This window comes from Natator depressus, chromosome 3 (assembly GCF_965152275.1).
Source record: "Natator depressus isolate rNatDep1 chromosome 3, rNatDep2.hap1, whole genome shotgun sequence".
NCBI classification, from domain to species: Eukaryota; Metazoa; Chordata; order Testudines; family Cheloniidae; genus Natator; species Natator depressus.
The window spans coordinates 81,224,741-81,252,342 of NC_134236.1; the positions used below are offsets into that span (position 1 = coordinate 81,224,741).

A 27,602-nucleotide genomic window follows, 5' to 3' on the forward strand; every position below is an offset into this window, starting at 1 on the left:
TATCATTAGCTTCTGAGCACGTCACAGTCTTTAACGTACTGACTCACAAAACCACTGTGAGGCAGGGAAGTGCTATCGTTCCCATTTCACAGATGGGGAATTTAGGCTGAGTGACTTATTCAAGGTCATACAAAGTCAATGATGGAACAGGGATTTAAAATAGGTCTCCCAGAACCCTGGGTCGCGCTTTAACTACTAGAACATCTTCCTCAAGCTCTTGGAAGCTTCTTACCTTCCCCATGGGTGATGTTTGTATGCTGCCTTGGTAGGTAAATCTGCCAGCAGTTTTTTGACCTTAAGCACGATCCTGTAAATCCTTACTCACACAATTAGTCCCACTGAAGTCACAGCTGCTGCTTAAGCCTTCCAGAGCAGCCGGGTAGGTCACGTGCCTCACTTGTACTGATTTTCTCCTACACATTTGTATTTATGAAGTTCCACCTACACTCTTTGATTCACCAGGATGATGTGGCTTTATTTACATGTTAAGTTACCAGGCTAAATTGCTAATTTGCATGTTAAGTTTCATTAATTCCTTTGATTCACATTGGGACGTGGGTATGCATAGAACAGAGGTGAAGACTTTGAAAGTTAAAATAACAAAGTGGGTTATGTATAGCACTTGTCTTCTTGAGCACCTTTGTGTGGGATTACTAACACCACAGAATTCAAACATCAGTGTTTGCAAGGTCAGGTTCTGTGAATGGTGTACTATAACAATCTGTCCGAAACATGCAAGGCCCATTACGGCTTTTACTGCATCTACACTAGACAGAAAATTAAGCAGAAACTGCAGACACACACAAAACTCTACAAAAAGAAACAAGTTAGTATGAATTATGCAGATGAAAAATTGATGCACTCCCTCTGGAATCATGAACCCATTATGGTACTTTTATATTTTTCATGCATATTAATATAATCAAAATAAACACTTTCAAAAGGTAGGCTAAGGAATTGGTTTGACAGTGTGTCTATTCAGCTACCTCAGAGTATTTCAGAAATACTCCCACTTTAATATAAATTCAACTATTACAGCAGTATAAAGAAAGTAGAGTAATTTAATCTATTTTTACACCCCTGAGTTCAGTGTAGTTTTTTTTCCTTCATGTTATGTACCTAAATAATTGAGAATTGTTTTTAATAACAGATGGTCTTGCAAGACCAGTTCACATCAGTGGCAAAATACTTTATTGTAATTTTTCTTGTAGGTTGAGAATGTAACAGTAGGCAATGCATTGTGTCACAATAATTTCATATTATCAAGCTTTTTTCTAGAAAGTGGTATCAACATCATTTCATCATTGCAAGATTACATAGCTTCAGCTGAGTGGTAAGTCTATAACATTATTATTCATGCTCGTTTCCCATTTTTCTTCAAAACAGGCTGAATCTTGTGTGTTATGTACCATAATCTACTCCATGATCAAATCGTCTTTGATCAGATTGAGCCACAGTTTCTGTTTTGGTCCAAGACAAATAATTCTTGATTAGAAGTTGCACCATGTATTATAATAAATAGAGCTATGTTCTCCCTGGTTGTCACCCCAGGCAGTGGAGTAGAATGTAACCCTTGCTTTTTACACAAGACTAAATTCTGTCACCCGTACTCACATTATTTGGATTTCAATGGGACTGCTTGCAATGTAAGAGCTACTTTACAAATGAGTGGCAGTCAGGCCCCTAGCTTTACAGGCTTGATTCAGCTGTGTGTTATTCTGTCAAAGGACCGTAGCCAGCCAGCCACGCCTCAAAAGTGGGCAGCACTAGTTGTGGAGGGCTCACAGCAATGGTATGAAGAGGATACATTGATTTGGGGTGTCCTGTAGGCAGATGCTGCCAGTGAGCCTCATATGGAGTCAGAACCCCAAATTAAAATGAAACATTCCCTAGGGGAACTCCTGAGAACGCTGGTGGTGCAAACATCATCTTCTCTCTTCGAGCTGAATTCTTCCTGGGGCACAGTTATCTTTCTGGTCTGTGGCATGAAATTTGCAACTCAGAAGGGGGATTCCTGCCTGACATGTTCAAAAATGCTAGAAGCACTAATTAGTTGACAGACTGATGCACAGATGAAAGGGCAAACAGCAGCTTTATAAAAGAGTCACATTGTGCCAGATTCTGCCACATTTACTTATAACAGTACCCAACTCCATCAATAGCCCCACTCAAGACAATTCAACTATTCAAAGAGCGAGGTGCTACTCAAGCAGAGTCACTACAGTCCAAGCAAGGGATTCACAATATGGACCTCTGTGCTTCAAAGAGCAGCATTGACTTGATTACCCTGTCACTTAAACCAGTAAGACCTCATTGATTAATGACATTATTCCTGATTTACACAGTGGGGTGAGACTAGAATCAGGCCAAAAGTCTATATCTGTCTCGCTATACATACTCACACTGATAATTAGGACCCTACCAAATTCAAGATCAATTGTGGTCAATTTCATGGTCATAGAATTTTAAATAGGAGTTTTGTCATTGATTTCAAAGCAGACCAGAATTTTACCCCATATATCTGATAGTACAAGCAAGGGAAATTAGTACTAGTAAGTTTTGTAAAACCTCTATTTAAAATTAGCTTTTTTTTTTAAAAAAGAAAAAGTCAGGATGTCTTGATTTTAAGGTCTAACAGAGCAATAAATCAATGCTTTGTCAATATCTGTCAGAGCTAGAATACTAGCTTTCTAATGGCATTTCTAGTCCTAGGGCGTCATAAAATATTGTAAAATCTCTTATTGGTCCAAAACAAATTATATAGCAACGGACATATTCAATCCTGGGTTTTTATCTACATCAGATTTGGTGAGGAAAAAATAATTTTGGGGTACTTTAAAAAAAAAAATGTTGAAAGTTTATCTGAAGAGTGAGATATTTGATAGTTGTGGCTGAGATGGATGAGTTGGCAGAACACAAGTGAGAAGTCAGAGCAATAAGAGAACCCAATTATATGAGGTGCAAGCCACCTCCTGCAAAATGCTGTACATCCTCAGCTCCAAAATTAATTTAGGGACTCAGCATCTTTCAGTTAATTAAATGGCTGCAGGTATTGCCACAGGGTTACAGAAACAAAGTAATTTTATGGACATTGTGACATCATGTGGTATAACATAGGGAATACATAATAAAGAGGTTTTCATTAGCATGAATTTGGGATTACCCCATTATACACGAGTAGTTCTGCAATATCACATGGCACCACTACGCATCTATCTCACTAGAAAATGGACAAAAGCTAAAAGCAGAATGTGTTCTTGCATTGTACAATGCTACTTTTATTTGTATTGAGTGATGTACAATATATATGTTTTTCATCACCTGTAATAACTTTGTTAAAATACATGGATTTATTTGGTTTGTTCTGTAAAGCCACTCTTACTGAAAACCACTGACTCAGGCTCCAGGATGAATGTGTTTTTGAAAGAGTTTCTCTCTTACACAGTAAGATTACCTTCAAAGGTAGACACTGTGGCAACTGCTTTAAACCTCCACCAATGACTCATAAGATCTAGTTTAAAAGAAAAGAAAAGAAAAGAAAAAAGCAAAAAGGCAGGCACTAACTTTTCCTCTCAAGCCCTAGAGCAATTTTTTAAATTTTAAATATTAAAAAGGCAATCTACCTTGATATGTATCAAGCATTAATATTGTCTCATAAAATAGTAATGGTTTTCCCTTTTTGATTACAGGCATGCATCAAGCATAGAGCAAGGAAGTAAGTTAGGAAAGACATTCAAACACCTCTTCCCCAAAGGCACAATGACCTCAAGATCAATTGGAAAAGGTATAAAACTAGCTTTCCCCAACCAAACGTTGATCTTGAATCCTCATAAACTATTAAAGACACCCACACATACTAGGGAGAAGATGTATTTTAAATTAAAAAGTTTATAGGCACAGAAAAGTGACTTTGCAAGCTGAATAGGAGTACTTCACTACTAAGAATAGTTTGCTGTTTTATGTTGGTAGCCCCATGTATTTACTGATTTGTGTCGCTTTGACAAACCTGGCTGAAAGGGTTGCTGTAAAATTTGTACTCTAATGTGTTAGTGATGGATTGTTGTACAGTATTTATTTTACATTATGATTGGCACTTACACCTTTTAAGTCTAGTTACTATAGCATCACATTCTATTAAAATAACTACAGTCTTTTTCCTATTATATACTTTGCCGCAGTTACATTGATTGCTTTACTTTTTTTTCACGTCGGCAATTACATTAGTGTTTTTTGTAATGCTTCTTTCCTATAGCCTCAGAGAAATCAACTGTTCATGGACTGAATGGAAAAAATTCATTCTGTCACTTCCCTTTTTAAAAAAAGAAAACAAGACAATCTGAGTTAAAAAATGTTTTTAAAGTAATCTTCTAAGATTCTGATGGTTTTAAAAAAAAGACCAGGTTCAGATATTGTAATTATGAATGTAACAAGCAACTCAAAATAAGATAAGATAACTTGCTTGTTGGATTCCATAATTCATTATGACAAGTAAGTTGGAATAAATATGATCAAGAGCGCTATGCAAAATTCTTAAAAAAAAAAAAACCCACAGAAGGCACCACAATTACAATAAAGCTTCATCCCCTCATGATTCATTCCCCCCCCCCCAAAAGTAATAAGACCAACAAAAGAAATCAATCATAATGCATAATTAGTCAAAATGTACAAGCCAACCAGCTGGCTCAGCAGGGAGAAAAGGGATGCAAGTTATTTTAACTAAAGTAAATGGCACTTTCAATCAAGTTTGGCTTTACTAGGTATTGTTCAGCTTGATTTTTCCTGTTAACAACTTGTATTTCCCTATTTAATTTAGCATTTTTTGTGTGTATTATTTTTTAGAAGAGTCACAGTTCCCAAAGTTAGTGAACTTTTGTCTTGAATTGCTCACAAGTTGTTCTGCAGGTTGCACTTTGGGTGTCCCTGGTACTGCCACTTGGTAGAAGTTTGGTAACCGGATGTCGTATCGAAGTCCTTTTCCTACGTGCACTCTGTCATTCAAGGCATATAGTTTATCAGCAATGTCATTCCCAATTAAAATTGAAAACAGACGTGAGATGAAACGGTGTTTAGCAAACAGCAAATATAGTTTCTTTCTCCTCCAAGCCACATATCGACAGTCTGTCTCTGCTGTAAGAGTTACCTGAAAATGAGATTAAAAATAGCTAAATTCTGGTGTGCTGATGTTGACTGTACAATTGTATGAAGGCCTCAGGCCTGTTCTTCTTACTCAGAAGAAACTCCTATGGCTTCAATGGGAAAGCTGCACAAGTAAAAACTGCAGAATCAGGCTTTTATGACAATTGGCCACAGAAATCCTACGAATAGTCCTCTGAAAGTGCCACTAGCGCTTCTTGGATTGCTGCCTGTGCAGGTGCCTTAGTCTTTCTGCTCTGTATCTACAACAGTTGAAGTTAACTGAGCTATGTCAATTTAAGCCAGCTGAGAATATGACCCAAGACTCATTGCAGATAAAAGACAGGTGGGGAAGAAACCAGGAATTTCTAGTTTCCTTGGATCCGGAAGTTCTCTAGCTGTCAGCCCAGACGAAATGTAAAAATACCATTACAGAATACAAAGGCAGTCTAATTCTGAAATGCCGAACACGATCATTTTTTCTAAGCAATCAGATTTTGCAGCAACAATATAAAACTAAATAGAAAGGAGATACCAACAGAATACAGACATCACCAATCAATTGAGTAACCAGACCTCCCTCCCCTATAGACTCAAGTCTGGCATTTTCAGTAACAAAAAAAATACAGTACATTAATTTCTAAAGTGATTAACTATGCAACAGTTTAAAGAAGTACACAAAAACCCCTCATGTTTTACCTGGAAAATACCCTCTTCTGTGGGTCTAAGGGAATCCCATTCAGGAGAATCCAGAAATTGAAAGGGAAAAATATAATGCAGAAACTCTCCATCAACTGTCACTCTGATCCTACCAAAATACAGTGGATATGTCAATATTGCACTCATAAAAGTAGACAGAATAGTAAGTTACTTCTAATATTAAACAGCAGCTAGATGTGAGGTACTTTAATACTCAGTATAGGGAGTTGAAGTCAGTGGGGTCTATGCTGATTTGTTCATACTGTTTTCTTTAAGTTTTTATATGCAGTTGGAACAAGCACACACAAAACAGCAACCAAGCAACTAAGGTTCAAATTCTATAGTCCTTACTCAAGGCAAGATCATTCTAAAGGTGACTGGCATGTGGAAGGGCTGAATGTTAGGCATATGGTGACCTGATATGGCGGATATACATAGAAATGGTGAAAAAGCATGATTCACCACCTTCTTCTAAGACCTATAGAACCCCCTTTGTTATTTTGTGGCTCTGCATTTTAGAGGGCTGAGGTGAGAGGGAGGCATGGTAGCCCTCTGGGGTGACATCCCTCATGTAACATATATGGTTTTCCCATGCAAGATAATGCTGTTTCAGAAGCTGTGATTGAGGCCAGGGGAATAGCATGGAGACACTGGGTCTCTGTATGAATGGCCTAGTCCTCCACAGACCAAGATTTTCATGAGTTAAAAAATTATCTAGGACTCAACTGGACCTTGTATGCCTCTCTGAGGGCTACTCAGGATGGGGCTTAATGCTCTCATCTCCCATGGGCATGGGGGTGCAAGTCTTTTGTCATACCCCAGGAAGGAGTGTAGCATGCACTTCCCTGCATGTTTGGCCAATGTGGAGGGATGGACATGTTTGGCCAATGTGGAGGGATGGACACTACAGCATAGCTAGCACTCATGCAGACACTAGCAGGGACTGTGGTTGTGCCCAGCTGTCATGGAGGGAGGCTGTTTGTTTCTTATGCCTTTTTCCACTCCTTGGACACCCATGAAGCAGCCAGGTACAATCTAGGCTATAATGTAGTGATACGCTATTAAAACAAACACAGCATTCACTGCTATACAGTGTAGAACAATTTTGTTTCCCATATTGGTCAGAAAAATGAAAAGGAGGACTTGTGGCACCTTAGAGACTAACCAATTTATTTGAGCATAAGCTTTCGTGAGCTACAGCTCACTTCATTGGATTCATTAGTCAGGTTATACTAATAGATAACACTTCTAAAATATTCTTATGTTATTAAAACAAAACAAATACAGTGTACACATTGATTAATGCACTCATGCTCCCTTTATTTGAATTACTTAAGGAAAAATGGAAGTGGTATAATACAATGGTCTGAAAAAATATTAGTCTCCTTGTTCTTTAAGCTGTTAGGCTTTTGGGCTCAAAGTGTTCTCATGCTGGAGACTTCCTGGACATGTTTACAGTTTTTAAACTGTCAACCTATTTAATCTCTGGTACTTGAATTAATTGTGAGCAAACAATATACAAATAAGGAATTACTGTTTACTTTTATATTTGGAAGGATGAAAAAAAAAAACCCACCCTGTAAATAGATAACAAACTGATACAAACCTTCCAGACACAAGCATAGAGAGTTTATCAATAGGTGTTTTGCCTTGCATAGCATAACAATGCTCCTTCTCCAAAGTAACCACTTCTGCATCACAGCACAAGACAATCTTCCTAAAAACAGTCAAGGAGATTCCCAGAGGCTGAAAAAGAGAACTGTAGAGTTCCTGGAATTCTTTTTCAAAGGAAACACTCCGAACTTGGTAGGTTACATAAACAAATTGTATGAAGCATATCACAAACAGGACAAAATTCCAGGAGAATATATCAGCAGCACATACATCCAGCCAAGCCCATACAGAAGAGCAGAGAAAACCCAATCCAAGCAAACTGAAGACGTACATTAGCCCAAAGAATCCACTTCCTCCCATGAAGCCAACAACAAATAGAATACTAGCTAGATGGTAGATAGATCCCTCTGCCTCTTGCTTCCAGGCTACACAAGTAGGATGTGCATATATCAAGCTCTCCCAAAAACTTTCATTATCTCCCATGGCTGAAATAATTATTTGGTTCAGTTTAAGTTCTCTCTGCTTTCTAAAATTTTATTTATATAGGTACAGGTACAGGGGTCCATTGCTCTTCCATCTTTGTAGCCACTGGTAACTGATCACCATAATCCTAGGCTCTTCTATTTTAAGCATCTAGGAAGTTAGTGTTCTCAGAAGTCCATGTTCTTTCTCACCGACTCATGTATCCTTCCGATTTGGTTGGATCCATAACATGATCGGATCTGGCCAAGTGAAGAAAAGAGAGGAGCATTTATACAAACATTTGCATAAATTTAGATAAAATTTCACAGATTTTAATGCCAGAAATGGGCACTATGTTCATCTAGTCTGACCTCTTGCATAATACAAGTCACAGAATTTCACCAAGTGCCTCCAGCCTCAAGCTCATCATAACTTCTGGCTTAAAGAAGTAAGGTGAAGGGGGAAATCCACCCTAGGTAAGTTATTCTAATGGTTAATTACTCTCACTGTTAAAAATTTGCACACCTCATTTCTAGCAAAAAACAAAAACAAAAAAACCACAACTTTCCTTGTCTTAGATATCTTTCTTAACAACATTATTGTCAGTAGGTCTGTCAAGCGATTAAAAAAGTTATGGTGATTAAATCACACTGTTAAACAATAATAGAATACCATTTATTTAAATATTTTTGGATGTTTTCTACATTTTCAAATATATTGATTTCAGTTACAACACAGAATACAAAGTGTACAGTGTTCACTTTATTTTTTTTATTACAATTATTTACACTGTAAAAAACAAAAGAAATAGTATTTTTCAATTAACCTAATACAAGTACTGTAGTGCAATCTCTTTATCATGAAAGTTGAACTTACAAATGTAGAATTATGTACTGAAAAAGCTGCAATAAAAAAATAAAACAATGTAAAACTTCAGAGCCTACATGTCCACTCAGTCCTACTTCTTGTTCAGCCAATCGCTCAGACAAACAAGTTTGTTTACATTTGCAGGAGATAATGCTGCCCACTTCTTGTTTACAACGTCACCTGGAAGTGAGAACAGGCATTCGCATGGCACTGTTGTAGCCAGCGTTACAAGATAATTATGTGCCAGATGCGCTAAAGATTCATATGTCCCTTCATGCTTCAACCACCATTCCAGGGGACATGTGTCCATGCGGATGACTGGTTGTGCTCAATAACAATCCAAAGCAGCGAGGACTGACGCATGTTCATGTTCATTATCTGAGTCAGATGCCACCAGCAGAAGGTTGATTTTCTTTTTTGGTGGTTCGGGTTCTGTAGTTTCCACATCCAAGTGCTGCTCTTTTAAGACTTCTGAAAGAATGCTCCACAGCTTGTCCCTCTCAGATCGTGGACAGCACTTCATATTCTTAAACCTTGGGTCAAGTGCTGTAACTATCTTTAAAAATCTCACATTGGCACCTTCTTTGCATTTTGCCAAATCTGCAGTGAAAATGTTCTTAAAATGAACAACATGTGCTGGGTCATCATCCGAGACTGTTATAACATGAATTATATGGCAGAATGCGGGTAAAACAGAACAGGAGACAGACAATACTCCCCCAAGGAGTTCAGTCACAAATTTAATTAACATCTTTTTTTAATGAGTGTCATCAGCATGGAAGCATGTCCTTTGGAATGGTGGCTGAAGCATGAAGGGACATACGAATATTTAGCATATCTGGCATAAAAATACCTTGCAATGCCAGCTACAAAAGTACCATGCAAATGCCTGTTCTCATTTTCTGGTGATATTGTAAATAAGAAGAGGGCAGCATTATCTCCTGTAAATGCAAACAAACAAACTTGTTTGTCTTAGCAATTGGCTGAACAAAAAGTAGGACTGAGTGGACTTGTAAAATTTCAGAGCCCACATTGTTTTGTTTTTGAGTGCAGTTATGTAAAAAAAATAAATCTACATTTCTAAGTTCAACTTTCATGATAAAGAGATTGCACTACAGTACTTGTATAAGGTGAATTGAAAAATACCATTTCTTTATAATTTTTACAGTGCAAATATTTATAACCAAAAATATATACTTTGAAATCAACACAATATATATGAAAATGTAGAAAAACATCCAAAATATTTAAACAATAGAATACAAATTGAAATTTATTAACCGTGCAATTAAAACGACAGCCCTAATTGTCAGATATTCAGCAACAGTCCTTTTACGGCACTGAAGGAATGACAAGTTTGGCATGATTGATTCCTTATTCAAATTAAGGAGAGATTGTGTGTTGTGGGGGTTATTTTATAGCTATGTCAAGAGCCTCACTAATTATATGCTAACATACAAGAACACTGTTTATTAATATTTTGAACTATGGACCATTTATAAACAAAAAAGTCAAAAAGAAAATTTAAGGAGCAAAATTCAATATTGCAAGGATGATAGCAGTACAATACAAGTTTCATTAACACCAAAGTAGGAGTAAGTACCAACATATTCTTGTTAATATTTTAATAGGATAAATCAGTTGGGGTTGAATTTCAGTTCAGATTTCCAAGCGTGTTCTATGTATCTATAGCCTCCCATCACTGTAGTACTGGTGATCCTCCCAAGCATTTACAAACAGAAATAAGAACAAAACAAAACAGTTCGTCAGAGCAATAGCTTGATTAATTTGTATTTTGGGGGAATTTTGTTTGCAGAGTATGAGAGAGGAGAACTTATTGAGAGAAAGCTAAGAAAAACAAATGTTACATTTAACAGTGAGATCTGGGGGTCACTCTTATCTTTTGAGGGTATGGGTTCCATAGGCTGGGTCCAGCTCCTGTGAAAGTTGTCTCCTGCTCTCATGAGCTTCCCTTTGTTGACTGGCAGTTTCATTGTTACAACTGAATATAGCTGCCCTGGGAAGTCATGGTTGCAGAGTGAGAAGCAATCTCTCGGATAGACAGGGCCAATCCAATGGGGGACTTTGAAGATTAGGGCAAAGACCTAAACAGGACAATGTATTAGATGGGGAGCCAATAAAGAGAGTAGAGCACCACAGTGATGTATTCATATTTAAGGAAATAAAACCCAATCATCCACATTGATGTTAAACAAGCTTTAACTTATGTTCACAGCATCTTTAGTTGACTTGCCTTAATTTTCTTGAATATTCCCATGTAGACATGGCCCAATATTACACCACTATGTAAACGTTGCTTCACCATGAAACCTCCCCTAAAATGTTACTAACTTTACATTATACATAAACATGTAAAATTTCTTTTACTATATGGCCAACAGAAATACGTTCCAGTGTACATTCTGTGTCCTGAGACATCTGAAAGGGCACATTTAATAAGTGTAATTTAATAAATAAATGTGATTCATAAAATGTAATGGAAAATAGATAGTATGACTAATGCAAGTCCTAATATCTGGTATCACTCAACAAATAGTGCTACTTTTTCTACTATTATTCCATAAAAAGCAGAGTATTGACGATAAGTTTGACTAATATTCAAACCCTATCAAATCTCACATATCAAGTAAAAAGAAAAGGAGTACTTGTGGCACCTTAGAGACTACTCTAAGGTGCCACAAGTACTCCTTTTCTTTTTGCGAATACAGACTAACACGGCTGTTACTCTGAAACATATCAAGTAGTAACTTTTTAAATGAGGGCTACAAATACCAAAATAAACGATCTACTAGTTGGGAAGGCCTCCCTGTAAACAAGATGTGTTGAGGCAGATCTGCTGGAAATGGAACGTGGGGAGGAGGGAATGTCTGTTGGCAGCCAAGTGGGTAGATCCAAAGAACACGTTAGATCAGTGGTTCTCAAACTTTTCTTCACGCGGACCACTTGAAAATTGCTGAGGGTCTCGGTGGACCACTTAATGATCTTTCCAAATGCTGTTTGTACCATTAGCTAACTATTGTAAAGCACTTTGGATAAAAGCTATATACTTCATTTTTTTTGTTCTACAAATAAAAGCACACAACTCCTATTTTAATATCAGTACTTTTACCTTTCTAATGCAATGGATGTGCCCTCTCCCTGCCACCACGGCAGCTCCTGAGCTGCGAAGGAGGAGGATCTCTCCCTCACCACAGCAGCCCCCGAGCTGAGGTTGGGAAGGGGGAGGTGTCTCCCGCGCCGCGGCAGCCACTGAGATGGGCGGAAAGGAGTGGGGGTCTCTCCCCCTCTCCCCTGCCACGGCAGCCACAGAGCTGAGGCTGGGAAGGAGCCGGGGGGTGGGGGTCCTCTCCCTGGCAGCTGCAGCCCTGGAGCTGGGGAAAGTTGCCTCTTTCTCTGGCTGCTGCAGCCCTGCAGGTCCCAAATTTTTCCCACCCCTTCTTCTCACTCCACTGCCCCCTCCCACCTACCTCCTATTCCCCCCAAGGCCACCACCTCACCTTACATGTGCGTCTTCTCCAGGGTCCAGGCCCCTAATTAGTGGAACCATGCTTACGCAGCTCCACTAATTAGGTGGGTGGCCCTTCATTCGTTCGTGTGCGGCTGCCCAGGTGCGTGCACCTTAGAGGGAACTATCCGTGGACCACCTGAATGGAGCTCACGGACTACTGGTGGTTCACGGAGCACAGCTTGAGAACCTCTGCGCTAGATGGCATGATTCTCTGATGTAGGGAATTCAACTCTGACATAATGTCACAGCGGTAAATGTTGGTTCATGCCTGAATTAACAACCTGCGGAGAAGGTCTGAATATGAAGCCAGGGGGCCTGATCCAAAGCCCACTGAAATAAATGGAAAGACTCTCATTCACTTCAGTGCACTCTGGATCATGCCCATAGCAAGGGAAACAGTGGCAGCATAAGAACTGCTGGTGTAAGAAATGGTGGAGCCTTCCAGTCACAAGCATGGTTGGGGGGGAGGGTGGTCTACAGAGTTTCCCATGGATCCCCAGCCTACTTGGCTAATGTAGGACCTATGGCTAGCCACCATCTCCACCTCACTGAGTGGGTGACCCTGTGGAGATACCCAAAATATAATAGAAATTTTCCCTTCCTAGGAAGGGCATGATCTAGCTTTTTTGTTTACTTTTTTTTTTTTAACTTACAAATAACTTTTCCCAACATGGGAAGGAGTGCTTCTTAATATTTGAAATGTTATTGGCACAAATTAGATCACATGCTTTTGTACTCCCTGAAGTCAATGGCAAAGCATTTACTGATTTCAGGGGTGAAGGATCTGGCCCCGAATGAGTCAATATGGAACATAAGCATAGTGCAGGGTGTTCCTTTTTCATCACATGTAAAATGACACTTTTCAGCTATGACATGCAAAAAACCTGTCTAGTATAAGTAAAGCCACACAGTTTAAGAGTGCCTCTGTGTACACCAAGTACAAAGGAACTTGCTCTTATAATACAAGCATGAAAATATAGAAAGAATTTCTCAAAAGCAACTACTAAGAGAACAGTATGTAACAAAGCATTAGAGTTCTAGTGGTTCTCAAAGCCGGTCCGCCGCTTGTTCAGGGAAAGCCCCTGGCGGGCCGGGTCGGTTTGTCTACCTGCCATGCCTGCAGGTTCGGCCAATTGCAGCTCCCACTGGCCGCGGTTCGCTGTTCCAGGCCAATGGGGGCTGTGGGAAGCAGCGTGGGCTGAGGGATGTGCTGGCTGCTGCTTCCCACAGCCCCCATTGGCCTGGAACAGCGAACCGCGGCCAGTGGGAGCCGCAATCGGCCGAACCTGCAGACGCGGCAGGTAAACAAACCGGCCCAACCCACCAGGGGCTTTCCCTGAACAAGCGGCGGACCGGCTTTGAGAATCACTGTAATTTAGCCTACATGTTATAATATACATCATACTGTTTAATACTTCCAGTATTCATTTTGATTTATTTCCAGGAAAAGCCACTGAATATCTGAGCTCTGTGAGATCACCAGAATTTAAAAAACATATTTGCTTCTGTGTCAGATTTTAAAACAAAGTATACTTATCCAAAATGAGCCTAGCATTGGTAGGAAGTGTAAAATCAAAATTCATCAGTGGTGTAATTAAAAGTGAAAAATACCCAACTTTAAATGTCAGTTCCACTGCTGTTTTACTAGGAAAAAGAGAAACCTATTGCAAATACTAGATTTCTTGGGACATCAAATGGAACTGATTTTCCAAGAACCACTGAAGTCAATACTTAGAGGAAATGCTACTGGTGTGTTGAGTGGATCCAGCAGTTCAGAAGTACCACCATTGAAATGACAATTCATAGAGATGCATGGAATAGATCAATAGCACATTTATTAGCTGCTGAGCTTTAATTCGTTTTAATTTACTAAGAAAAGGAACATTAGCTGTAGGATTCCAAGACATGTCTGCTAAAATGGTGAAATCTAGAAGAGTTGAGAGGAATATAGTGAGGCAGTACCGATGAGAAGTTTTGGAGGTCTGCCCGTCTCTGAGTACTAAGATCTGCGAGAGAGAGAGAGAGAGAGTGTGTGTGTGTGGGGGGGGGGGGGGGGTAGGGGTGGGGGGAACATGATCTTTGTTTCCACGCACAGCGCATTATATATATATATATATTTTTGTTAAAAGGCGGGAGTTATCTGGCACTATTGGACCCTAAATCCTGTAGAAGAGATATCCTGGAGCTTTAAGATGAGCTGTTCTCCAAATTCTGTTCTCAGTCACACGAGTGTAAATCTTGGGGTCAGTGGAGTTACTACAGAAATGTAACTAAATGCAGAATTTGGCACTTTGACCAAGTGAGTTGATAAGAGTAATCTCTGCTACAAATAAAAATTCTTAAGTTACCTAGATGGAGAGATCATTAGGCACGACAAGTAGGATCAAAATATAGGATTGTTGAACTCAAAGAAACAAAATTGACAAAAAGCACATGACTGTTGAGTCTTCTATTCTGAAATCCTTTGGCAGAGCAGTGAGATTGCTGCTAGTCCACTGCAGAACACGTGATTTTTTTTTAAAAGGATTTTTTTAAGACAACCTGGTCCTATGTTGTGGTTTACTTTACTTTTGATAACATAGATATTTCTAGCTTAATGTCAACAATACCACGTCTACCAATTGTCAAATTAATACAATACCAATTCCTATGAAGTAAACTGCTGTATTTTTAATGAGATTGTGGTCAAAATATTATGGGGGACTCTGCCTGTATGATGTAAATAAGATAATAGATCAGTACTACTATCTAGTTCACACAACACTGAGCATTTATTAAGTTACGTAACCGAAATTGACACAGTGCAGCCTTAGAATTCCGGTGGTTTTGGATAGCCACTACCAGTTAACTCAAAGCTTTTGTAACTCCTGTATTTCAACTCAGGTAAACACAGATTGGCTTAGGTTCATTAAAAGATAGACCAAAATCACTAAAGTAGAGCAGTACATTGTCAAGACATACATGCGGATATCAAGATTAATGCACAGAGCCAAAACACCACAAATCCAGTGTCACTTGTACTATTTCCACTTGATAAAGAAGGTCAGTTTCTGACCTTAAATTTCTTAGTCTTGAAGGGTTATTGAAGTCAATAGAGTTTCCTCCTATGCCAGATTTCAGTTTGATTAAAAATGTGTATGAAAATGTTTCACAAAATGACAAGCATTTAAAATACTTCATAACCTTATAAAGTCCCTCAAAACATCTCTCTTCTGCCTAGTCAATTTACTTCCTATTTATACCAAGGTATAGCAGGGCTGTCCGGGGGGGGGAGTGGGGCAATTTGCCCTGGGCCCCACAGGGGCCCCCACGAGAGTTTTCGGCAGCAATTCGGCGGCAGAGGGTCTTTCAGTGCCGCCGGACACACCCGGAGTGAAGGACCCGCCACCGCTTCTTCCGCTCCGGGTCTTCAGCGGCAATTTGGTGGCGGGGGTCCTTCCACTCCATGTCTTCAGCGAAGTGCCCCGAAGACCCGGAGCAGAAGGACGCCCACCGCCGAAGACCCCAGGCCCCCTGAATCCTCTGGGCAGCCCTGCGGTATAGACAGTTTACCAAGTTATCAAATGGCATCACAAACTCAGAAGTAGTAAATGACTGCTTCTTGGAGCAGCTAGTCCTGGAACCCACGAGAGGCAATTCTTGATTTAGTCTTAAGTGCAGCACAGGATCTGAGGTGAATATAGCTGTACCGCTTGATAATAGCAACCATAATATAAAATCCCTGTGGCAGGGAAAACACCACAGCAGCCCCACACTATAGCATTTAATTTCAAAAGGGGACTACACAAAAATGAGGAAGTTAGTTAAAACAGAAATTAAAAAGGTACAGTGCCAAAAGTGAAATTCCTGGAAACTTTTTAAAGACACCATAATAAAGGCTCAACTTAAATGTACACCCCTAAATTAAAAAACATAGTAAGAGAACCAAAAAAATGCCACCATGGCTCAACAAAGTAAAAGAAGGAGTGAGAGACAAAAAGGCATCCTTTAAAAAGTGGAAGTTAAATCCGAGTGAGGAAAGGAGAAAGGAGCATAAACTCTGGCAAATGAAGTGTCAAAATATAATTAGGAAGGCTAAAAAAGAATTTGAAGAACAGGTAGCCAAAGACTCAAAAAGTAAAAGCAAACATTTTTTTTAAGTACATCAGAAGCAGGAAGCCTGCTAAACAACCAGTGGGGCCACTGGACGAAGGAGCACTCAAGGACAATAAGGCCATTGCGGAGAAACTAAATGAATTCTTTGCATTGGTCTTCACAGCTGACGATGTCAGGGAAATTCCCAAACCTGAGCCATTCTTTTTAGATGACAAATCTGAGGAACTGTCCCAGATTGAGGTGTCATTAGAGGAGGTTTTGGAACAAATTGATAAACTAAACAGCAATAAGTCACCAGGACCAAATGACATTTACCCAAGAGTTCTGAAGGAACTCAAATATGAAATTGCAGAACTACTAACTGTAGTTTGTCATCGATCATTTAAATCAGTTTCTGTACCGAATGACTGGAGGATAGCTAACGTGACGCCAATTTTTAAAAAGGGCTCCAGAGGTGACGCCGGCAATTACCAGCCAGTAAGCCTGACTTCAGTACTGGACAAACTGGTTGAAACTATAGTGAAGAACAAAATTGTCAGACACATAGATGAACATAAATTTGTTGAGGAAGAGTCAACACGGTTTTTGTAAAGGGAAATCATGCCTCATCAGTCTACTAGAATTCTTTAAGGGGGTCAACAAGCATGGGGACAAGGGAGATCCAGTGGATATAGTGTACTTAGATTTTCAGAAAGCCTTTGACAAAGTCCCTCACCAAAGGCTCTTAAGCAAAGTAAGCAGTCATGGCATAAGAGGGAAGGTCCTCTCATGGATTGGTAACTGGTTAAAAGATAGGAAACAAAGAGTAGGAATAAGTGGTCAGTTTTCAGAATGGAGAGAGGTAAATAGTGGTGTCCCCAGGGGTCTGTACTGGACCCAGTCCTATTCAACATATTCATAAATGATCTGGAAAAAGGGGTAAACAGTGAGGTGGCAAAATTTGCAGATGATACAAAACTAGTCAAGATAGTTAAGTCCAAAGCAGACTGAAAAGAGCTACAAAAGGATCTCAAAAAACTGGGTGACTGGGCAACAAAATGGCAGATGAAATTCAGTGTTGAGAAATGAAAAGTAATGCATATTGGAACACATAATCCCAACTATATATATAAAATGATGGGGTCTAAATTAGCTGTTACCACTCAAGAAAGATCTTGCAGTCACTGTGGATAGTTCTCTGAAAACATCCACTCAATATGCAGCAGTAGTCAAAAAAGGGAACAATGTTGGGAATCATTAAGAAAAGGATAGATAATAAGAAAGAAAATATCATATTGCCTCTATAGAAATCCATGGTATGCCCACATCTTGAATTCTGCATGCAGATGTGGTTGCCCCATCTCAAAAAAGATATACTGGAATTGGAAAAGGTTCAGAAAAGGGCAACAAAAATTATTAGGGGTATGGAACGGCTGCCATCTGAGGAGCGATTAATAAGACTGGGACTTTTCAGCTTGGAAAAGAGATGACTAAGGGGCAATATAATAGAGGTTTATAAAATCATGACTAGTGTGGTGAAAACACTTGCTTATTTCCCGTTTACTCCTTCTCATAACACAAGAACTAGGGATCACCAATGAAATTAATAGGCAGCGGGTTTAAAACAAACAAAAGGAAGTATTTTTTCCACACAACGCACAGTCAACGTGTGGAACTCCTTGCCACAGGATGTTGGGAAGGCCAAGACTATAACAGCGTTCAAAAAAAGAACTAGATAAGTTCATGGAGGATAGGTCCATCAATGACTATTAGCCAGGATGAGCAGGGATGGTGTCTCTAGCCTCTGTTTGCCAGAAGCTGGGAATGGGTGATGGGATGGATCACTTGATGATTCCCTGTTCTGTTCATTCCCTCTGGGGCACCTGGCATTGGCCACTGTTGGAAGACAGGATACTGGGCTAGATGGACCTTTGGTCTGACCCAATATGGCCGTTCTTATGTACACCACCATGGCAATGGAACCCATTTGCTTGGGAAGATTTAAAGGCTCCAGGACCATGGAAAAAATTCTCTGCATTTATAGCTGGATATGCTCACAATGAACCCAGTCCTCCAAAACCTACCACATGAGAATTTCAATGGGAATTCTGCACAGAGAGAACTTGCAGGATCAGGCCCCAAATCAGAGTTGCTTCTGCCATTATTTTGGGAGAAACATTCCTGTAAATTATGGGAGGCCAAGAGTTGTCGGTAATTTTTGCCACAAGGGTATTGAGACTAATGGAACAAAGTACTTGGCAGAGCAGAGCAAACAGTGTGTGTGTCCTTGATATTTCCTAGTTCCTCTAGGTGCAGGACATATAGCTCCAAGGGCTACACAATGGCCACTATACAGACACTATTCAGTTTATCCCCCGTACAGGGAAATCAACAGTGCTATTAATTGCAAAGCTTCTGCCATTTAGTACCACTCTAACAAGCGCCTAGTACTAGTTTATATATATAAATATATATAGGAACACCACAATATATATATATATATATATATATATATATATTTATATATATATAAAAATATATATAAATATATATAGGAACACCACAATTTATATATAGGAACACCACAATTTCACTGAGATGTTTCCATTCTCGTAGTCAAAACTGCCATTAGAAGATGAATTTCTGGTTTAATAATAATCAAAATATTCAAGATCTGATTTTCCAAGTATGAAAAGTTTAGTTTAAGGGTTCATGTTGTTTCCTGTGAAGTAAATAGCAAAACTTCCATTGTCACAACAGAAGCAAATCAGTTAGTGAGAGATCAACATATCTGACATAAGAGCTGTGATCACATACCACTACAGTATTTTTTTTTAAAACAAACGGTAGTATTTCTGCAGGTACTGAACTGACTCTGTGGAAGTGTTTTGAGGAGGGCTTTAAGAAATCATTAAAATAAGAAAAAAACCTTATTAAAAATTAGTAAATAGAATGGCAATATTCCACTAATCCTCAAAACAAGGAAAATTTCCAAAACAAGGAAATATTAAGCCAGAATTGTGATACGGGCTATATTCATATCTGTTCATATCAAAGATTAATCAGATAAAAATGTAAATTTTATTTGAAACAACCACATGCAGAAAAGTGTTTGAGGACATTGCAGAGTCCATACAGAACATGTTTTGCTTATGTAAATTACTGTTTTCATAACTGTATTATATCACCATATATTTGTCACTGAATACTTTAGCTGTGGTATTCTTTGAATATTAATTATTCACCTGCACAGAATACTGGGAACACTAATTTCTGAAAAACTTAAGATGTGATCTGTTTGCTCTTCTAATACTTCAGTCCTTTCAATTAAGTCAAGAGGTAAAGCAATAGCACACTGTGCTTATTCAGGCTTCAAGGAAACTGCCCTTTAGTTGGAGCATATTAAGTATTCAGAAGGAAAGATCTGTAGGTTTCTGCACTAGTTCAAACTGCATGGGTTGGCTGGATTTAGCTCTCACTTATACCCTTCATTTATATTTTGCATTTCTCTCAGCTTGAACAAATCAATGAACTCAGCTTCACTTTTGTTTATGGTCAGTTTCACTTTCAGATTCTTAGTGCATTTAAGTTTGCATTTTAAACACTGCTTATTTGCTTAAGAGCAAATGTTTTCACTGGAATTTCAATAATTGTGGAAACACTTCCATTTGTGGTAAGCTTTATAAAAGCGTGTTTTTACAAAATTTAACCTTTTTCAAGTTTAAGTTGCCCTTTTCTGTGTATGTAGGTCAACTTTTCTGAGGAAAAAAAAAATAATATAGCACAGGATGTCAGAAGTGTACTACAAAAAGGACTGACAGAATAGTTTAGAAAGTCATACAAGTTCTTAAACAAACGTGAGTATTTATGTGTACTCTGTCTCAGGACTTTCAATTCACTGAGCTTAGTTGAATTTGTATGTGAAACAAGGTCAAGGATACTATTTTTAATTGTATCATTCCTTTTCTAACTTGTTAAACTGCCCCGGAATTTAAAAAAAAAAAAAATGAGTACAGAATAATTTATTTAAGGTTTATCAAAAGCATTATGTACAGTGAAAGCTTTTGATGTTACAAATATTTTGTCTTCAAAATTTTAACAATTTACTGTTGTTTAAAATTTTAGGTAAGTTACAATAATTGCTTCTTTATTACTGTAAAACATACCAGACAATAGCCCATATTGGAGATATCTACATTTTAACTCTAAATAACGTTTTTTTTAAAAAAACATTACAGTTTCTTTTCCAATTTGGATGGGGACTAATAACACATAGAAAGCACATAGTACTCTTGCAGAAATCTGAGTTATAGAAAATAGGCTAGTTAGCATCTTTTCTTTAGTTCTTTCAGATAAGGGGGAACATTGTGCATGAAGCCTATTGGCACAGAATGAAACAATCCAGATCTTTTATTTTCAAGTATGGTGGATTACTTGCACTTGAGAAAACTTGAATAAAATTCACATATGTTAAACATGATTCATACTGTGTTGGTCAAACAATGTAAGGATTTAAACTTATTGCATTTTTCAAAGAAAACAGTAAAGTGAAATCAAACGGCATTCCTGTTTACACATTACAGCTTTTAAACTGTTTTCAAGGAATCTGCTAAGCAGTAACAGTGCATATTTTAAAAGCTGTTTTACAGCTGTGTTAATGAACTGCACTTGAACCTTGCAAACACAGTTCAGCTTAAAATTAATTAGTTTGTATGTTGAATAACCATATGAGCTCCCCCTGGCAATCCTACAATTCATGCATCAACAAATTAAGTGCATGCAGCATGGCTGGTTATTTCCAAACCAAGAAGTAAACACTGAGATTTGATTCATCACAATGCACCAATATGAAAGCCAGACTACAAAAGAGGAAAAATAGTTAGCTACCAGTTCAAACAGATAAACATGATAAAACATGGGATATCACTTTACCTATCCCATGTGTTCCAAAACACATTCCAGTATGGTAACATGGATACTTTAGTGCAGTGGTCACCATCCGGTCTATCACGATTGACTGGTCAATCCTAGAGGATCTCCCAGTCGATTGTGATCTCCAGCGGTGCAGTGTGGCTGCCGCTAAGCCAGACTCCCTGCCTACCCCAGCCCCATGCCGCTCCCGGAAGCTCCTCCTCCTGCACCCCAAACCCCTCCTACACCGCAACCCCCAGCTCTGACCTCCCTCCCAGAGCCAGCACCCTGTACCAACTTCTGGACCCCAACCTCCTGCCCCAGCGCTGACCCCCATCCCAGAACCAGCACTCTGTACCCCCTCCTGCACTCTAACACTCTGCCCCAGCCCAGAGCCCCCTCTTGCACCCAAACTCCCTCCTAGAGCTTGCACCCCTCACCCCCTCCTGCACTCCAACCCCTTGCCCCAGGCTCGGCCCAAAGCCCCCTCCCACAGTGCGAACCCCTTGGTCCCAGCCCAGAGGCTGCATCCCCTCCTGAACCCCAACCCCCTCTTCCAGCCCAGTGAAAGTGAGTGAGGGAGAGCGAGTGACAGAGATAAGGAGGGATGGAGTGAGTGGGGTGAGGCTTTGGGGAAGGGGCAGAGTAGAGCCTGGGTTGCCCTTAGATTCAAAAAGTGATCTTGGGCATAAAAAGGTTGGAGACCACTGCTTTAGTGGTTACTAAAATAGTTTAACTTGACTTTGGGCATTCAGGTTTGAAAATATACCTCTAATTTGTGCTTAATTGAGACGGGGGGTAGGGTTTTTTTGGAACAAGTGTCATATGGACTATCACAAAAGCAACTCCATACAGAAGCGTGCACACCCAGAGAGAGAGAGAGATCATTTAGTATCACTTTCAAGTACATTAATAGATTCATTTCTGCCTACCATTGTCAGAAGAGACTTATAAATTCTTTATCCCAATATAATCAAACTATCAGGCTATTTATTATTTGTATTGTAGTAGCTTCTAGACACGCACTGTTCTACGCACCGTACACATTACAAAAAAGTGGTCTCTGCTCCAAGAATTTACAATCTAAACAAATAGACTAAAGTTAGTTTCAGCTAACAGTCCTTTTCTCCTACTCCAATAAATGTCCTGCTGATCAAATTTTATCTTAAAGAGATTTTCTTACAACAAAACTTGTAAGAGAAGGGAAAAACTTGCCTTCTCCCTCAAAATTAAAAATGTCGTATTATGCTTCCCTCTTGAGTAGCATCTAATTTCCTTACTATCAGCACATGCAACTCAAGGGATACTGAATGAGTTACTGGCATACTACATAAAGTACCTGCCTGAAGATTTTCTATACTACTTTAAGATCTGGCATCATACACAGTATTGTGTCATGCCTAGATAGCAACAACTCTACACAGGTGAAAGCCCTTTCTTGCTTTCTTTTGGTCACTAAAGTCATTTTCATAAGAACATAAGAAAGGCCATACTGGGTCAGATCAAAGGTCCACCTAGCCCAGTTCCTGTCTTCCAACAGTGGCCAATGCCAGGTGCACCAAAGGGAATGAACAGAACAGGGAATCACCAAGTGATCCATCCCCTGTCACCCTTTCCCAGCTTCTGGCAAACACAGGCTAGGGACACCATCCCGGTCCATCCTGGCTAATAGCCATTGATGGACCTATCCTCCATGAACTTATCTAGTTCTTTTGTGAACCCTGTTATAGTCTTGGCCTTCCCAACATCCTGTGGCAAGGAGTTCCACACGTTGACTGTGCATTGTGTGGAAAAAAATACATCCTTTTGTTTGTTTTAAATCTGATGTCCATTAATTTCATTTGGTGATCCCTAGTTCTTGTGTTAAGGAAGTGTTATTTACTCCTTCTCCACACCAGTCATGATTTTATAGACCTCTATCATATCGCCCCTTAGTCGTCTCTTTTCCAAGCTAAAAGTCCCAGTCTTATTAATTGCTCCTCAGATGGCAGCTGTTCCATACCCCTAATAATTTTTGTTGCCCTTTTCTGAACCTTTTCCAATATATCTTTTTTGAGATGGGGGGACCAGATCTGCACACAGTATTCAAGATGTGGGCGTACCATAGATTTATATAGATGCAATATGATATATTCTGTCTTATTATCTATCCCTTTCTTAATGATTCCCAACATTCTGTTCGCTTTTTTGACCGCCGCATACATTTCCCTTGGATGTATGCAGCTAAACTCCCATGAATCCACAGAATGGCAAGAAAACTAATTTCTGGAAGCCAGATTTCATCAATGACATCTTTATGACATTACCAGGTGGTTCTATGATTCAATATTATAAGAGAGCAAGTAAATAAAATATTTGCCTATAAATTGATTGGCAGGTTAAATGTACACAAAGCTTTAAGGAACAGCTGGTGGGTTGTGGAAGATTTTGTAAAACATTCTATTTAGAAAAAAAAAGTCTCATGCTTTGTGTTACTCTCCTTTTGTTTATGTTCAAAAAAGCAAATATAAAGACCAGGTCTTAATGTAATTGCTCTTACTGTTTCTTACTCAAGTAAGATATAATTATTTGGTGGTGGCAAGAGAAAGTCAAATCTGAAGTCAACAGGACTACTTCCCTGAGTAAAGGGAGAAGGATTTGGCCCCTAGTTGGTTCTTGTGGAAAGACTATTACTACACAAAAAACCTACTCCTCTGCGTGCTCCATGTGCAAGAGGAGTTATACACATGGAAAATTTGCAGGATCAGGTAGAGAGATTAGGACTCCAGTTGGGAAAATAAACTCAGAATTCTTACAAAACAAAGATTTTTGTTTTGCATGCATATCTTTACTAATCAGAGAGGAAAGATAGCTTTAGAGCAAGTGTCATGCAAGCAATATTCTGTCTAAATGGAACATTTTATGAGGCAACGGGGAGCTCTTCAACCTTTAAGTGATCTCAAAACATTTCAGACAAAATTACTGCATTTCACTACTGTACTACTTTTAAAGTGAAGCCTGTTACAGAGGAATGGCGTTCTAATGAAATCCGTTATTTCGGCAATTAATATGGACTGTTTACAGTTGTCCTTAGTTCCTAACTAAGCATTTCCCGCGGATGATATGAAATATTTGTGATACTACAGCTTGATTTTCCATTTGGAATGCGGTCCTCCTTCTGGATTCATGTATCCCATCCAGTGTTGCGAAGTTACTTTGTACCACGCCTAAAGCGAGCCACAAACACAACGCTACCGCTTCCCGTTCACAGAGACTGTCACGAGCAGCGGTCTGCCGGGAGGAGAGAGGCGCGTCGGGGCCAGGACGCCGCTACGGGCGGGGTGCGGGTGCTGGGAGCGCAGCCCGCCCGGGCAGCGGAACCCGGCGGGGAGAACCGCGCTCGGCTCAGCCCGGCTCTCCCCGCCGCGGGACCCCGCAGCCGGCAGGGGGGCTCCGGGCGGGGGAGCAGGCGGGACGGGCGACACAATCCCCCTCTGGCTGGCTCCGGGGGCAGCGGGGCCCAGGGGGGTTATAGGGCGGGGGCTGCCTGGGGCTCGGCGCCGCCAGTGTCCGGGCGGGGGCTGCACCCGGCTGGGGCTGGCCCGGGCGCGTCTCCCCGGGGAAGTTTCGCCCGGTCCCTCCGGGCAAGCGGCGGCTCCAGCTCCGCTTTCAGCCGCTGCCCGGAGACCCCCGCAAACAGCAGCTGCCCCAGCGGGGGGGGGGGGGGGAGGGGGTGCGTGTCCGTGCGCCGGGAGCCTGCCCGCGCCCCCCTTACCTGGCCCTTAGCCCCCTGCCGGGCGCCTCGGGAAAAGTTTCCCGGCTCCAGGGCGGAGGCGCCGGGGACTTCGCTGCTGCTTGCTCAGGCCCCCGCGCTGCCAGCGAGCGGCCGCTTGGACTAAAATAGGCAGGGAGCCGCCAGGGGGCTGCGGGCGGTGCCAGCTCCGGGGCAGGCAGCGAGCGACCGCAGCGCGCAGGCGCTTGCCACGGGCCCTTGCCACGGGCCCCACCAGCCGCTGCCCGGCGGCGGAGGCACCGGCGGGCTCCGGCCACGTGGCGCTCTGCGCAGCCGGCCCCGGGCCATGAAGGGGCCCCGCTCCCCCGCCCTCGCGCCGGCAGCGTTCCAGGGCTGGGCAGGTGCGGGCTGAGGTCGAGGGAGGGGAAATGCGCCGTCCGCCCTGGCAAGCGCTTGCAGGTCTTAATAGATGCGAGCGAGCCAGAAGACAGGCGGTCCATAGCAGTGCTCCCCTCACCCCCTGGACTGCTTTGCGTTTGCCTTCTGCTGTGGACCAAAAAACAGACACCCGCCCTCGCCCTCCCCCCGGCCAATACAGACCTGCTGAGAAGGGGATGTGGGGAGCAAAGCGTCGTGTCCAGCTTCTGGGCGCATCCCAGGTGAGCTTAGGCCGGGGGTCTGAGCTGTACCTTACATGCACCCATTGCGAGCCGTTACGGCTATTGCGGTCTTAATGGAGAATAAGCAACAGTCTTTAAAGAGAAATAAACGTGACGGATTTTTTGTTAACCCGAAGCGGCGCTTGTCCCCTTACTCACCGTGAGTAGAAGCAATTGAAAAGAGAGGTATTTGCAGACCAAGGTATTAGCCGAATCTGCCCCACAGTTACTAGGTATACATTTGGGATATAGCAATAGTCCTGTAATCAGGAGCTGGGCGCCCCAAGAAAATAATGAGATATTTTCAAGTAATACATTTTGGGTTCTTCTGATTTGCCTTCTGTTGTTAGACCACCTCGGGTTCACATTTTCAAGCTTTTCTCTGGAGTCATGAGGGTGTTTTTCTTTTTAAAGGAAAGCTTAGGTTCTCAGATAACATAATTCCTGCAGGTGAGGCTTTAAGAAAAACAGCAAATATCACAAGGCTCAAGATAAAATGGTGAAAATTAGCAACAGTGCATCACAGAGGTAGTGGAGATCATATAATTAAAACTATGACCATACACATTGCCTACCATTTGTTAACTTCTCTATTTTCCCCTCCCCATTTTATGATACTTTTTAATAGGGTAAAAACTGTAATAGTACATTATGTTCGTCACAGCATGTGGGGCTCATTGTTGTCCACCACTTTTTCTGGGGCACAGTTGTGGAGGGAAGACAGTAACCTCCCTTAAGGACAGAGTTCAGTTTCTTCTGAGAGCATCGCCAAGGAATTGCCCCTAATTAACAGTTAAAACCACAGTTCAGAGTAAACAAAAAGCAGTTAACTTTTATTGCCAACATACAGAACAGAGGGAAGAAAGAAAAAACAGTGTTCAGAAAATAGAAAAGGAGTACTTGTGGCACCTTAGAGACTAACCAATTTATTTGAGCATAAGCTTTCGCGAGCTACAGCTCACTTCATTGGATGCATTCGATGAAGTGAGCTGTAGCTCAGGAAAGCTTATGCTTAAATAAATTGGTTAGTCTCTAAGGCGCCACAAGTACTCCTTTTCTTTTTGCGAATACAGACTAACACGGCTGCTACTCTGAAACCTGTCTTTAGAAAATATGTACCTGTTATGGATTTGGGGCTAGATCCTGAACATCTTACCTTCGCAAACTCCTTATTCAGGCCCAATGTGAAAAGCACTTACAGACTAGCCCTGAAGTGGAAGAGCCAGAATACTGCAGATTTTACTAGGGTCCTAGCAGTTCAGAACTCTATCATGTTTTTCCCTGACCTGATATAGCTGCAGCACTGCCAGCTGTGACAGATCAGGTCAAAGCCTGCTTAGCCAAAGAGCTCATTTTATAAACTCCTTCTCCATCTTAAAAGGGATGTAAAGTGTCATCTCTCTCTCTCCTCACTGGACAATCTAGATACTTATATGCAACTGCTATCACAGAGTGCCTCTCCAGGTATTTAAAAACAAAAATAACAATAGAACCAACTAGAAATACCTTTAAACCATTACCTTAGAAATGAATAGTTCTAGAGAACATAGTCTAACTAAACAACAATCTAATTTCCTTCTTTTTTTCTAGTTACCCAGCATATATTGCTATTTCCTTTGAAATGCACTATGAAAATTATATTTCTGCATTACATGATTGTAATGCTTCTGTTTGTACCCTGTCTTCAGTTGTCTTGTTTTAGACTAAACAAATGTGTCACAAGATCTAATTAAAAGTATTAACCCTGTGTTGATGCATATCTCTTTTAGTATGTTAATTGCAAATTTTAGTGGCCACTTTGGGGAAATATAATTTAGGGATTGACACAGATAGTCTTGTAATTCCAAGTTAATAATACATAAAAATTGCAGAATATAAAATGCACAGTTCCAGTTGTTACAGAAGCCAACCCTCAGAGGTAACCAATTATTTTTTTGGTCAA

At 40.6% G+C, this 27,602-nt stretch overlaps 1 protein-coding gene and 1 long non-coding RNA gene across 4 annotated transcripts in view; one reads left to right on the forward strand and one right to left on the reverse strand.

The window, feature by feature from the left end:
• Positions 1-27,602, forward strand: part of LOC141984794 (uncharacterized) — a 41,118-nt gene that overhangs the window by 7,951 nt on the left and 5,565 nt on the right. Inside the window, exons 2-3 of the long non-coding RNA XR_012638807.1 lie at positions 1,279-1,333; positions 3,690-3,784. This is a non-coding gene — a long non-coding RNA (uncharacterized LOC141984794). The remainder of the gene's footprint in view (positions 1-1,278; positions 1,334-3,689; positions 3,785-27,602) is intronic.
• Positions 4,621-25,741, reverse strand: POPDC3 (popeye domain cAMP effector 3). 3 transcript variants are annotated; one of them, XM_074948175.1, is made up of 4 exons: positions 25,602-25,741; positions 7,439-8,168; positions 5,833-5,941; positions 4,621-5,140 (listed from the first exon to the last, which is right to left on the reverse strand). In XM_074948175.1, the coding sequence occupies exons 2-4, from the start codon at positions 7,927-7,929 to the stop codon at positions 4,829-4,831; spliced, it is 912 nt and encodes a 303-aa protein (XP_074804276.1). In that variant the 5' UTR covers positions 7,930-8,168; positions 25,602-25,741; the 3' UTR covers positions 4,621-4,828. The 3 variants fall into 3 exon arrangements, with proteins under 3 accessions (XP_074804276.1, XP_074804275.1, XP_074804277.1); XM_074948174.1 differs by lacking the exon at positions 25,602-25,741 and adding an exon at positions 25,044-25,263; XM_074948176.1 differs by lacking the exon at positions 25,602-25,741 and adding an exon at positions 10,644-10,872.

Bases quoted from the DNA above. Each gene is read 5' to 3' on its own strand.
- POPDC3 (XM_074948175.1), bottom strand. From the start codon at position 7,929: ATGGGAGATAATGAAAGTTTTTGGGAGAGCTTGATATATGCACATCCT. The intron at 5,942-7,438 runs GTTTGTATCAGT...GTATTTTGGTAG, and splicing joins TCTATGCTTGTGTCTGGAAG to GATCAGAGTGACAGTTGATG. The intron at 5,141-5,832 runs GTAAAACATGAG...TCTCATTTTCAG, and splicing joins CAGAAGAGGGTATTTTCCAG to GTAACTCTTACAGCAGAGAC.